General features: G+C 53.2%; 1 protein-coding gene across 1 annotated transcript; it reads left to right on the forward strand.

Moving 5' to 3' along the window:
• The first annotated feature begins 475 nt into the window (after nt 1-475).
• Il9r (interleukin 9 receptor) lies at nt 476-10745 on the forward strand. Its single transcript, XM_057773305.1, has 9 exons — nt 476-503; nt 5512-5636; nt 5963-6066; nt 6157-6335; nt 7159-7304; nt 7801-8011; nt 8465-8570; nt 9521-9605; nt 10311-10745. Exons 1-9 carry the CDS (start codon nt 476-478, stop codon nt 10743-10745), a joined length of 1419 nt encoding a protein of 472 aa, XP_057629288.1.
• The last annotated feature ends 1310 nt before the right edge of the window (nt 10746-12055 follow it).

Genomic DNA, 12055 nt, shown 5'->3' on the forward strand with positions numbered 1-12055 from the left:
CCCACCCACCGCCCAGCCTGTTTGTTTTTCTTGACTGAGGTTTTACTTAGGTTTAGTACTCACACTCGCTGCCAGTGCTGTGTCTCAGAAAACTTCGAAGGGGAAAAACCTAGAAGGTTTCTGCTCAAGCGCGGCTCTGTCCCACGTCCTTGCTGCTCCTGTGGGGTTCCTGGGAGGACACCGCTTACGCTGTCTGACCTTAGATGCATGGCTACTGTCCCTGTTTGGCAATGATCAGTGTCATGGAGTGAAATCTTATCCCTCCTCACCAGTCTCTGGCGTGCAACAGGTGGCGACAGGCACCTCTCAGCTTTGTGGAGGACAGTAGCTCTGTGATGTGCTTGTGGTTTCAGATGTGGGTGGCCCGTGTCCGCCTGCTCAGACTTATCTCCTGGATCAGGTAAGGGGCTTTGCAGTTCACACAGGGACAGTTGGCAGTAAGTCATCTCCTGGCTGGGGTTGCCTGCAACGCTCTATGGCCCTGAGAAGATGCGCCTCAGAGGGTGAGTCGTTCTTGGGGCTCCCCTCTTCTCAAATTAACATGAGCTTCAGGAGGCAGAGAGGTGCTGTGTCCCTGGTGACGGGTGACGCCCTCGTTTGATCTTGTCTGGTGCATTGGTCTTGACCATGTCCCAGAGATGGCGTTTTTGCAGAGATAATCGTGAGATGCCAAACTGCACTGCAGAGTTCAGGGCTGGGGTGGTGCTGGTGTCAGTGTGTCCATGCCCCGGGGCAACAGAGAGAAGGACAGGAAGTATTGGTGCTTGTGGAAGAAGCTTTGCTTTCTCAAGCTAACTTTCTGGGGGGACAAAACTGAGTGACCGAGGCCCAGGGTTGGTGAAGTCCCTCTAGACCTCCAGATCTTTTGAAAGCTTCATGGCAGAAGAGGGTATGGGAGGTAGCGTATGTGGGTGGAATTCCAGGTTAGCTCCGTGGGGTTGGGAGAGGCGGGCGCTGGGGTTGGGAGCAGGGAGAGGAGGAAGTGTGGGGGTGAACAGCATTCTCTGTTTCTGGGTTACTGGGCTGCAGGAGGCTGTTTTGCTGGGATTCTGCCTTTCTTCTCTAACTTGATCTTCCAGGACCCTGATGCTCCTCTGGGCTTACTCTTGGCCAGGCCTCAGCCTCCTAGGAGTGAACTAGAACTCATGACTTCCACTCTGGTGAAAAGTCCTGGGTACCCCCTGGGGCAGGGTGGCTTTGGTAGTGATGTGGGAATGCATTTTTGTTAAGGAGTTGGGCTGGGGCATTATCAGGCACCCTGAACTGCCCATTTGGCTTAGTTGGCTTTGCCTGCAGGTGGCTTCAGGGGAGGCCCCTGCTGGTGCAGGGTACAAACACACTTCCTCACCAAGGCAGTGGGAGTAGTGGGGCACCATTTCCTCCCACCCACCCACCCACCCTTCAAGTGTACAGTGTCAGTACATCTGCTTGAACCCGCCTTAGCCAGGACCTCTTGTTCGGGTGCCGAGAGACACAGCTGGCCGAGCCTGGGTTCGGACGAGGAAGCTAAGATAGAGGGTGGGCAAGTGCTTTCGGATGGGTAAAAACTCCCTAGCCACCTCCCCACCAGCTTCCCTGTGCTAGTCACCCACCTCTTCTAGATCCAGCCTCGTCCGAGTCCTGCCAAGTGTGCCACGGACATCTGCCCACTAGCTGCCTTTCCTGCAGGAAGTATGCGGGAAGGTGCTCCTGGGGGGCTTCCTTCTTTGCCTCAATGTCTCTGCTCCTTGCAGTCTGTCACCTTGGCTGTCACCATCTGGTCCACTGGCCCCCATCCTTCCGGCTCTTACCGTCCCTACTCCATCAACATCGTGAGTGTCCTCACACACCCTGTGCACAGCAGGCTCTGGGATCCCCCTGGTGAGAGAGGAGGTCCTCACATTCTGTGGGGTTTTCCAAAGGGGAAACTCGATGCTGTGTCCACCTCTAGCCCTGTTTCCTGGCACAGCTTCCATATGCCACGGGCTCCTGCTGCTGCTGGAGAGAGTGGTGGCTCCCTCCAGAGAGAAGAGAAGACACTACTGGACAAGGTTTGCTTAACGAGCAGACTCCTACCATCCTCTTCTGTGGGCTTTGTGAGTGGGCAGGAGAATAGGGAGTTCCCCTGCCCCTGTCAGACAGAAAGCAGGGCCTCGGGATGTAACTCAATTGGTAGGTGCACGCCTCCTGCATGCCCAAGGCCCTGCCTTCAATACCCAGTGCCAGGGAGAAAAGAAAAGAGGAGATGGCAAGATGGCTTAGTGGTTAAGGACACTTACTGCTGGCTGGGCGGTGATGGCGCACACCTTTAATCGCAGCACTTGGGAGGCAGGGGCAGGTGGATCTCTGTGAGTTCAAGGCCAGCTTGGTCTGAGTTCCAGGGCAGTCAGAGTTGTTACAGAGAAACCCTGTCTGGGCAAGGGGGACGGGACCTGGAATGCAGCTCAGCGGTAGTACCTCATGAGGGCATGTACGCGCACACACAAACACACACGCACACAGAGCAGGGCTTGGGTGTGGCTTCTTATAGAGTACTTACCTAGCCGTGTTCTTGCCCACAGCTATATCGTTGTTGTTGTTGTTATTAATATTAATTTTTTTTGAGAGGCTGGGAGGCTAGGGCTATGCCCTCACACCTGATGTGAAGGGTGTGCTGGGTGGTGGTGGGGGCTTCACATCAGGACTACATGCCCGGGAGCATCCATTCCAAGATGGCGGGTGTTGGTTCCTCTAGGTTCTCAGAGGCTCTATAACCTGTGCTGTGGTCAGACATTTTTGGGCCCAGGTGAGCCTGTCCTCAAGGACCAGTGAGTGTTCATTTGTCCACTTCTGTCCAAAGTACCTGGCCCAAGGTCTGTCTGTCAAGGAGGGGAGACCTCCTGTCAGTGACATGTCCCAGCCTGTGCTGGTAGAGCTTCGGGAGAGAGAGGCTTGTGATGCCCAAGACTTTGGACTCCTTGGTGAGGCCAAGCCCCACGACTTACACATTGCACTCAGAAAGTTCATGGGTGCTGTGGCAGTTTGTGGGACCCCTTCCTAAAACAGAGGGGCCTATAGTCCCATGTTGGATTAGTCTCTGGTTTTCTCATTATTAGAAGGGTAGTGACCCCACCCTCCCCGAGTCACCCAGTGCAAATGGAGATGCCCTGTGCAGAGGAAACACTCTCCGCCCACACAATAGCTACATTGTATCAGGCAGATCCTATAGTCAATTCTGGTGTACCTGCCTCTGGTGTCCCTGGCTAGAAACGGGGTACACTGGCCTGGAAGTCACTCTGCTCCCTGCTCTCACGCCATCTGCTCGTGGGCCAACCTGAGGCTGCAATGGGCCAATTCTCTCCAGTGGCGGCAAGTCCCTGAGGTCTGTGCCAGTACTCAGCTGGAAGTCATAGAAGTGCTGTGTAACTGGAGGTTTCTCTCCTGCCAGCCAGCTCCGGAATAACCGCAGTGAGGTTTAATATTAATTACAAACTGGCCTATTAGCTCAGACTTTTACTAACTAGCTATTACAACTTAAATTAACCTGTTTTTATTAATCTGTGTATTGCCATGGCTTATCAGTGATGTTCGGACATCTTTTTCCTTTGGCAGCTGGATGGTGTCCCTCTGACTCTGCCTTCTTTTCCCCTGTATCTCTGCTTCTTTTTCCCTACTGGTTCTATTCTGCCTTACTACTGGCTAAATCAGCTTCTTTAGTAACCAATGGTAATAAAGACATGTTCACAGCATACAGAAGGGCATCCCACATTCTCTTTCCAGGTTCTGTGAGTCTAGGATCCTGTTCTCAGATACCGTGGGAGTAGATGAGAATATATACTTTGTCCCCACTTTACCAATAATCACCATGAGAGGAGGCATACAGTGCCTGGGAGCTTCGTTTTCATGTCCTTGCTGACCCAGGCTGCATGCTCCATCCCAAAGCTTCAATGGTTTGTCTAGGTTGCAGACAGACAGACAGACAGACTGCTCAGTGGTGGGTTGGAGTTAATAGAAGTCTGTCTTGGACCAGGTGGTGGTGGCACTTTAATCCCAGCACTTGGGAGGCAGAGGCAGGTGGATCTCTGTGAGTTCAAGGCCAACCTGGTCTACAAGAGCTAGTTCCAGGAGAGGCTCCAAAGCTACAGAGAAACCCTGTCTCGAAAAACAAAAACAAAACAAAACAAAACAAAAAAAACAAACAAACAAGAAAGAAGTCTGTCTTGGATTGTGTAGACAGGCTTCTGGGTCTGTGGGTCAGGGTGCTGTCTGTTGAGGTGGCATCGGCTTCTGGAAGGTCAGCACTGTGGTCTCTGTGCATGTATGTTTTCTTCTTTCTTATCACTAATCAGGCTTGTATAACCAGGGTGGCCCTGCTTCCTGCTCAGGGGCTATCAGGAGCCATCTGTAGATGTAAATGGGGTGATAGGGCCTCAGTCGAGTCACAAAGTCAGGCACTTCCTGAGACACAGCTTCTGGTCCCCATCCACTCTGGCTCCTCAGGGATCCCAGGGCTCAAGGTCTTGCTCTTCTCCGGGACTTCCCTTTGTGGGACAGCTGAGGACAGTGCATGGCATGATGTTTGGGAAGAGCTGTCTGTTATATAGACATTTGCTGCTGTCTTTGTCTGTGTCCCCAGGGCAGAACCCTGGGATAAGTCTGTTTCGGGAGTAGCAGGCCAGAAAATGCATAGAGGCTTGTCCTGAGAAGAGCCCTGGCCCTTTCTTATGTGACTTCACTTTTGCACTGTGAATGAGCAGCCTTTCCTTGGACAGTTTCAGAACCTAGGCAGAACTGGGCGTGGTGGCGCACGCCTTTAATCCCAGCATCCCAGCACTCAGGAGGCAGAGGCTGGAGGATTTCTGTGAGTTTGAGGCCAGCCTGGTTTACAGAGTGACTTCCAGGACAGCCAGGGTTACACAGAGTGGCTCCATCTCAAAACAGACATACATACAGACAGACCAAAAGAGCCAAGACAAAGCACAGGTATTGCAGAGTCTAGGGTACCACTCTGAGATGGACGGCAGGCAATGAGGACATGATGCTGTCAGAGCCTAGGATTCAGGAGATCTGAGTCTGAGGGGACAGTTTAGTGCTGAAGGCACCAGTCTTTGGTTGAGTCAGTTGGCTTTTCTAAGCTTCAGTTAATCACTGAAGCTGCAGAGCTGTGCCCAGTCCTGTCCACAGGACACGGTAAGGGTACCTGCTGTGCAGAGCCCTGTGGGAAGCAGGTCTCCCATGGGGTGCCTAGCACAGGGGACACCTTGCATAGGGGTGCTTAGCACAGGGGATGCACAGGGGTGCCTAGCATGGGGGACATCTCCCATGGTGTGCCCAGCACAGGGGACGCCTCCCACAGGGGACGCCTCCCACAGGGGACGCCTCCCACAGGGGTGCCCAGCACAGGGGACGCCTCCCACAGGGGTGCCCAGCACAGGGGATACCTCCCACAGGGGATGCCTCCCACAGGGGAGTCCAGCTCAGGGGACGCCTCCTACAGGGGACGCCTCCTGCAGGGGACGCCTCCCGCAGGCCCTACAGTTCAGTCTTTTGCAGGTTGGCCCCTGCAGAGGATGGCAGTAAAGCAGGTCCTGGTCCCCTGGTTCCTGATCTACACCTGTGTCTGCTCTTGCATCTGCTGGGGAGTCCCTGTCCCAGAGCAGGGAGTAGGTGAGAGTTTGGTGCCACATCTCCCTGAGGTAACAGGATAGAGCGGGGATTTGGGGGCTAGTTGTCATCTGTGACTACCCAGAGGAAACATGGGCCCAGACACTGCTGGAACCTGTCCTCTAGTGTCCCACGGCCTCCCACCCCACAAAGGTCTCAGGTCTGAATGACCCTGGTACCATGGTTACAATCCAGCCATCCCTAAGCCTCTCATCCTGCCCCTGACACATTCTCTTGGTACTTTCTTTGGAAACATTCTGGCCGGATCTCCCCCACCTATCTCAGCTCTGCCTTGAGGCCCTACTGTGTGCTCCTCCCATCCCCATCCCCAGGGCCGAAGGCTGGGACATTCACCTGCCTCAGCAACAGTCTCTTCAGGATTGACTGCCACTGGTCGGCTCCAGAAGTGGGCCTGGAATCCAGGGCCTGGCTCCTCTTTACCAAGTGAGGATGGAGGGCCAGGCCTGCTCAGGGAGGGTACAGGGTCCCCGTGGTGGTGGCAGCATCCATGGTGCTAACATACGGTCTTTCCAGTAACCAGGTGACAAATATCAGGCACAGGTGCCCATTCCAGGGCAGTGTGTGTACCCTCACGCTGCCCCCTAAGGAGGTGTTGGTGCCCACTGATGTCTTCACCATCACTTTGTACCTCCGCGTCATGGGGCAGGAGCAGATCAGCTTGGTGGACTCGCAGTTCCAGCCGTGGAGGCACAGTGAGTAGGACACCCTGCCGGCAGTGCCCTTGTTTCTTGGCTCTGAGGTTGTGACCTTGAGCCTTTGACTCTGCCTGAGAATCCTTACGGAGTAGACCTGGAAGCAGATAGGGATAGGACCCTGGGAAGCGGCATAATGGCTGTTGCAGAGCCAGGGTTTGGCAAAGAATGAAGAGATGTGGTTAGGTGGGGGTAGAGACTGCAGCCTGAGAGCTACTGGAAATGCCCTCTGTTAGAGGAGGGGCCGCTTGTTCTTCCTGCCGGAATAATCACACAGAAACTGTATTAATTTAATCACTGCTTGGCCCATTAGTTCTAGCTTCTTATTGGCTAACTCTTACATATTAATTTAACCCAATTCTATTAATCTGTGTATCGCCACGTGGCAGTGGCTTACTGGCAAAGTTTCAGCATGTCTGATTCTGGCATTGGCTCCATGGCGTCTCTCTGACTCCGCCTCCTTTCTCCCAGCATTCAGCCTAGCTTTTCCTGTCTACTTAAGTTCTCCCCTGCTACAGGTCCAAAGCAATTTCTTTATTCATTAATGGTAATCGCGGCACACAGAGGGGACTCCCACATCAGCACTCCTGTCACAACAGGAATTATTCCGGAAGGACACCAGGAAGAACTTCCTGCAGCCAACTGTGAAGGAAATTACCTTGCTGCAGGGACCTAAGGAAGTCATTGACTGTCTTTCACCAAGCAATTTTCCTGCCGTAGTCTTCAGATGAGGTCCCCTGTCTGAATGTCCTTGGTCCTGGTTCTGGCCACGCTGAGGGACACAATGGTAGCTGCAGCCTCACTGGGCCCCTCTTTGTTTCAGTTAAGCTGGATCCCCCCTCGGATCTTCAGAGCAACGTCAGCTCTGGGCGCTGTGTCCTGACCTGGAGCATCCATTTTGCTCTGGAGCCCTGGAGCTCAGACCTCAACTATGAGCTGGCCTTCAAGAAGCAGGAAGAGCCCTGGGAGGTAACTTGATGGTAGATCTCTGAGGTCTCTCTCCTGGGACTGGCTAGAGTCAGTGGTGAGGACAGAGGGAGTCAGAATCAGATGTGCATGTAGGTGCTGGCTACATACAAACCTGTGTTTGTGTGTGTGTCTTTGAACATAGTGTGTGTGTGCCCATTTGTACATGTGTGAGTATTTTTGCTTTGTGCTTCTCTGGCTGAATGTTTAACTGGAGAGAGTGTGTGAATGTGGTAAAGATGTACATGTACCCACTGGTGTGTGTGTGTATATGTGAGAGTGTGGTAAAGGTGTCCATGTACCCACTGGTGTGTGTGTGTATATGTGAGAGTGTGGTAAAGGTGTACATGTACCCACTGGTGTGTGTGTGTGTGTGTATGTGAGTGTGTGGTAAAGATGTACATGTACCCACTGGTGTGTGTATATGTGAGAGTGGGCTTGTTGGTACATGTCCATTCTTTAGGGCCCTGCACTCAGTCAAATGCCCCCAACCCTGCAGCAGGCCCGGCACAAGGACCGTATTGTTGGAGTAACCTGGCTCAGCCTTGAAGCCGTCGAGCTGAACCCTGGCTCCATCTACGAGGCCAGACTGCGTGTCCAGATGACTTTGCTGGAGGAGGACGACATGGCAGAGGAGAGATACTATAAGAGCCATTGGAGTGAGTGGAGCCAGCCTGTGTCCTTTCCTTCTCCCCGGAGATGGAGACAGGGTAGGTGCTGTGTGGTGGGTGCTTCGTCACAGCCTGGGCTGAGTCTCTGTTCCTTGGTTCCTTCTGCCTCTCCTCTCTTTCCTCAACCTACAGCCCCTCCCCTTGTTTCCGGATGTGCTAGTTCATAGCTAGTGGCTACCATGAGAGGCAAGGGTGTCCAGGACTGCACACTGGCGCTTCTGTCTGCGGCTGGACAAGACCTGGGTTTCCTTTGTGAGTGTTGGGCTGATCCTTTGTGCAATGGTGACCACTGGCCATATGGCAGGTGGGAAAGGACGGGTACAGATGAGATCACCCCAGGAACATCAGAGGTTCACAACACAAGCCCCAAGGCCCATCCTAAACTCTGTTTTGGCTCAGAGAACTAACAGTGACTCCCCCCCTCACCATGTGGTCTTAGGGGAACATCCTGGCACTTAGGCTACTCACACTCATGGACCTTTCTGCCCACAGACTTCCTGCTCCCATCCTGGCGGTGGTCGGATAGCGTCCTTGTTGCTATGTCCATCTTTCTTCTGCTGACTGGCCTTATTCGCCTTCTGTTCAAGCTGTCACCCAGGTAGGTAGCCAGTGTGTGTGTGCATGTGCGTGTGCATGTGTGTGTGCATGTGTGTGTGTGAATGAATTGTGGGCATGCATATAAGTGTGCTGGGATACACATGTGTTACCAGAGGTTTGTGTCCCACCTGGTCCTGCCCCAAAGAAACACACAGAGGTCTATATTAATTATAAACTGGTTGGCCTAATAGCTTAGGTTTTCTTATTAACTAATTTTACATCTTAAATTAGTCCATAATTCTTGTTTATGCTAGCCACATGGGTTGGTACCTTTTATCAGTGAGGCGTTCTCATCTTGCTTCCTCTGTGTCGACTGCAGACTGACCCTTTCCTCTTCCCAGAAGTCTCCTGTTCTCATCGCCCTGCCTCTACTTCCTGCCTGGCTACTGGCCAATCAGCATTTTATTAAAGCAATACAAGACCATTGTCCCACAGCACACATGTATTAGTATGTGAGACCGGGGAAACACGGCTGCCTGCTGATGGCACAGATGTTATCTCTGGAGCTATTGGCTTCATCTGAGAGCTAAGGACACAGCTGGTTGCTTTCAGGCCCTGAACCCACTATTGGAGAGTGCACACAGGCCATGGTGTAAATATGGGCATTAACCAGAGAGGTCACAGTGACCCACACTGGCTCCCGGTCTGGGGTTCATTCAGAGATTTTATTTATGTATTTATTTTTGATGGATATTACTTCATTGCCGACTTTGGCCCTTAATAAATGGGCTGAAGTGATCTCATGCCTTAGCCTCCTGGGTAGATGAAATAATAGGCATGTGTTGCTGTGCTTAGTGGCCTTTGAGGACAGGTTTGTGTGCAGTGGGCTGGCATCTGGTAGGTAGAAGGGAGCTCCAGTCTTGGCAGTGACGTTAAGCCTTCTGGAGTGTGGCATTAGGAAAGGCTTCTATCTTGGTCCCTTTGGTCCTGACTTTTCTATTTTGGTTTCAGGGTGAAGAGAATCATCTACCAGAATGTTCCATCTCCAGCACCTTTCTTCCTTCCTCTCTACAGTGTGTACAATGGGGACTTCCAGGTGTGTGCTGGGGAACTTCAGGGAAGCAGGGCCAAGTCTGGCACTACAGGGGCAGATATGGGCTAGAAGTCTGCCTTGTGTAAACAAAGTTTGGGCTTAGACTGGGCGCACGAGCAGTGGGGGCCTGTCTATGCTCCAAGTCTCTTTTGTACATAGAGTAGGCTTACATTTGTACCCCATCTCTAATGGGCACGTATTTTGCTGTATTTATGGGATGGTGTTGTGGGCCAGCTTTCCCTAGCACAGCAGTGGTGGACTGCGAGACACAGCAGAGGATTCTAGTCCCGCTGAGAGACAGCATTCTTTGGGAGGCTCAGTCCTCCTGTGGCTCCGCAGAGGCTCTGGACTGTGTCTCTAGTTTTGTGCGTTGCTGCATTTTTTTTTGGAGGGGTGTCCCCTATCTGCCCCTGCTGTGTGGCCCTGGATGATCGTTCTGCCACGGTTTTGTCTTTGGCACCTGTCACATCTTTCCCTTTCTCTTTGGCACCTGGTTCGTGCTGCTGTAAGTCTGTGGCCTCGGGCTGAGGGGGGACCTGAGGGGCCTGGAGAGACTCTGTGCTTCATGCATGAGAGGAAGGTAGAATGCTCTGGGCCCAGGAACTTCCTGGAGAAGGAGATCTGGGCTGTCAGGGGGGTTCTGTTGCTCCCAGGGTAAGTCCCGAACATACTACCTAAGCCCTTCTCCTGCCTCCTGCTCTGATGCAGACCTGGACAGGGGCCCACAGAATCGGACTGCAGCCAAGACAGAATGATGTCGGCACTCCATCAGGAGGCTCAGAGTCCAGCATCTTGGAGGCCATTACATCCCTCACCTACAGCCCAGCGTGCCCTGCGCAGTTTTCCAGCCTGCCGTGGGAAGGCGCAGGCCCTGGCTTTTCAGGGCCACCAGGCTTGGCGCATGTGCTGCCAGCAGTGTGTCTGGAGCTGGAAGGACAGCCGTCTGCCTACCTGCCCCAGGAGGGCTGGGCTTCTCCGGTCTCTGTCCGGCCCCCTCCTCTGGGCTCAGATGGGGGCGGCAGCGACTATTGCATCTTGAACTCCTGTGAGGAGCTCCGCCCCTCAGCCTTCCCAGAACACACCCAGAGCCCTGAGCTCACACTGCCCCAGCCTGTGGCCCTTCCTGTGTCCAGCAGGACCTGACTCCTACCAAGGGATGTGGGCATTTTCTTTCCTCCTATCCTGGGAGGGCACTAGATTCAGTCTCAGCCTGTCTCAGTTGGATGGACCATTTCTGCTTTGGAGAGGTGAACTAAAGACCCTGGGACTGACCCTTGGGTGGCTGTGGAACCCCAGAGAGGAGGCAGCTGTGCATTGGTCAGAAGCCATGTGGATGGAAGCAGCAGGCTGTTCCTCACGGCTCCGCCCTGTTCTGTGGTGGGGAGGCCTCCACACTCAGCCCCTGAGTCAGGCTTCCTTCTCCCTGGCTTTGTCCCAGTTCTGAAAGAAGCGTGTGGTGGGTAGCTTGGTCTGTCCTCATAACCTTAAAGGGTTAGCCTGGGTCAAGGGGACCCTGCTGAGACAGTATGAACAGGTGAAGTGTCCCTTTCTGTCCCTTCCTGAGGTGCCTTCCCCACTAGGACTGAAAGGGGTATTTTTGACTGTTCCAGACTATGGATGACTGGGGTTGGGGAGAACGGTGGAACTCTGAGTGATCGGACTGTCCATCTCCGAGATCAGCAAGATGGAGTCTCTCTGAATGATTCCAAGAAGTCTTACCATCTGTATTAGTCACTGTTCGGTTGCTGTGATAAAAACACCGTGACCAAAAGTGACTAAGAGAAGCAAGCATTTATTTTGATTTAAGGTTCCAGAAGCTGAGAAATATATCAGTGCAGAGACGTTACAGCAGAAGCAGGAAGCTGAGCGCTCACATCTTAAAAGTGCGAAGCAGATTAAACTGGAAGTGATTTTTCTTCCTCAAGCAAGGCTTCACCTCCTAGACTGTCTCCCCACACAGTGCCTCCAGCTGGGGGCCGAGTGTTCGCACACATGAGTGAGCCTATGGGGGACTTTCTCATACAACCCACCTCACTACCTCCTGTCCCCAACCTCCCACTGTTCCTAGGAGAAAGACCGAAGCCACTAGACAGATTGGAAGTGGCTACTCCTCAGCGAGTGTGGACTGAGAGGAGCACCAATCCCCTACTGCCTTGTGGAGTGCTCTAGAGGGGATGAGGGCAGATGATGGGCAGACCAGACTGTGGCTGTTATTTTCCTAGGCCTGCCCTGACATAGCAGCAGGAACCCGGCAGCTAATACCGTAACATCGCTGACTGATGTTCAGGGATCTGGATTGCAGATGCCAAGAGCGCCATTCTCCCTTGGAGGGAAGGGTTTGCTTTAAGTCTCGCTTCCCATTTGTTTCCTTCTGAGCGACCTCTTCCGTACTGAGATGCTACCCCAATGGGAGGGCGGGGTCTGCCTGAGACCCTCTAGTGAGCAGAGATTGT

The sequence above is a fragment of the Chionomys nivalis genome, chromosome 7 (genome assembly GCF_950005125.1).
Source record: "Chionomys nivalis chromosome 7, mChiNiv1.1, whole genome shotgun sequence".
Taxonomy (NCBI): Eukaryota; Metazoa; Chordata; class Mammalia; order Rodentia; family Cricetidae; genus Chionomys; species Chionomys nivalis.

What these genes read in the sequence shown, in the direction of transcription:
- Il9r (XM_057773305.1), top strand. Translation starts at nt 476, where the DNA reads ATGGCCCTGAGAAGATGCGCCTCAGAGG. An exon ending in GAGAAGATGCGCCTCAGAGG is followed by an intron (nt 504 to 5,511) that starts GTGAGTCGTTCT and finishes AGTCTTTTGCAG; the next exon opens with GTTGGCCCCTGCAGAGGATG. An exon ending in GCCTGGCTCCTCTTTACCAA is followed by an intron (nt 6,067 to 6,156) that starts GTGAGGATGGAG and finishes CGGTCTTTCCAG; the next exon opens with TAACCAGGTGACAAATATCA.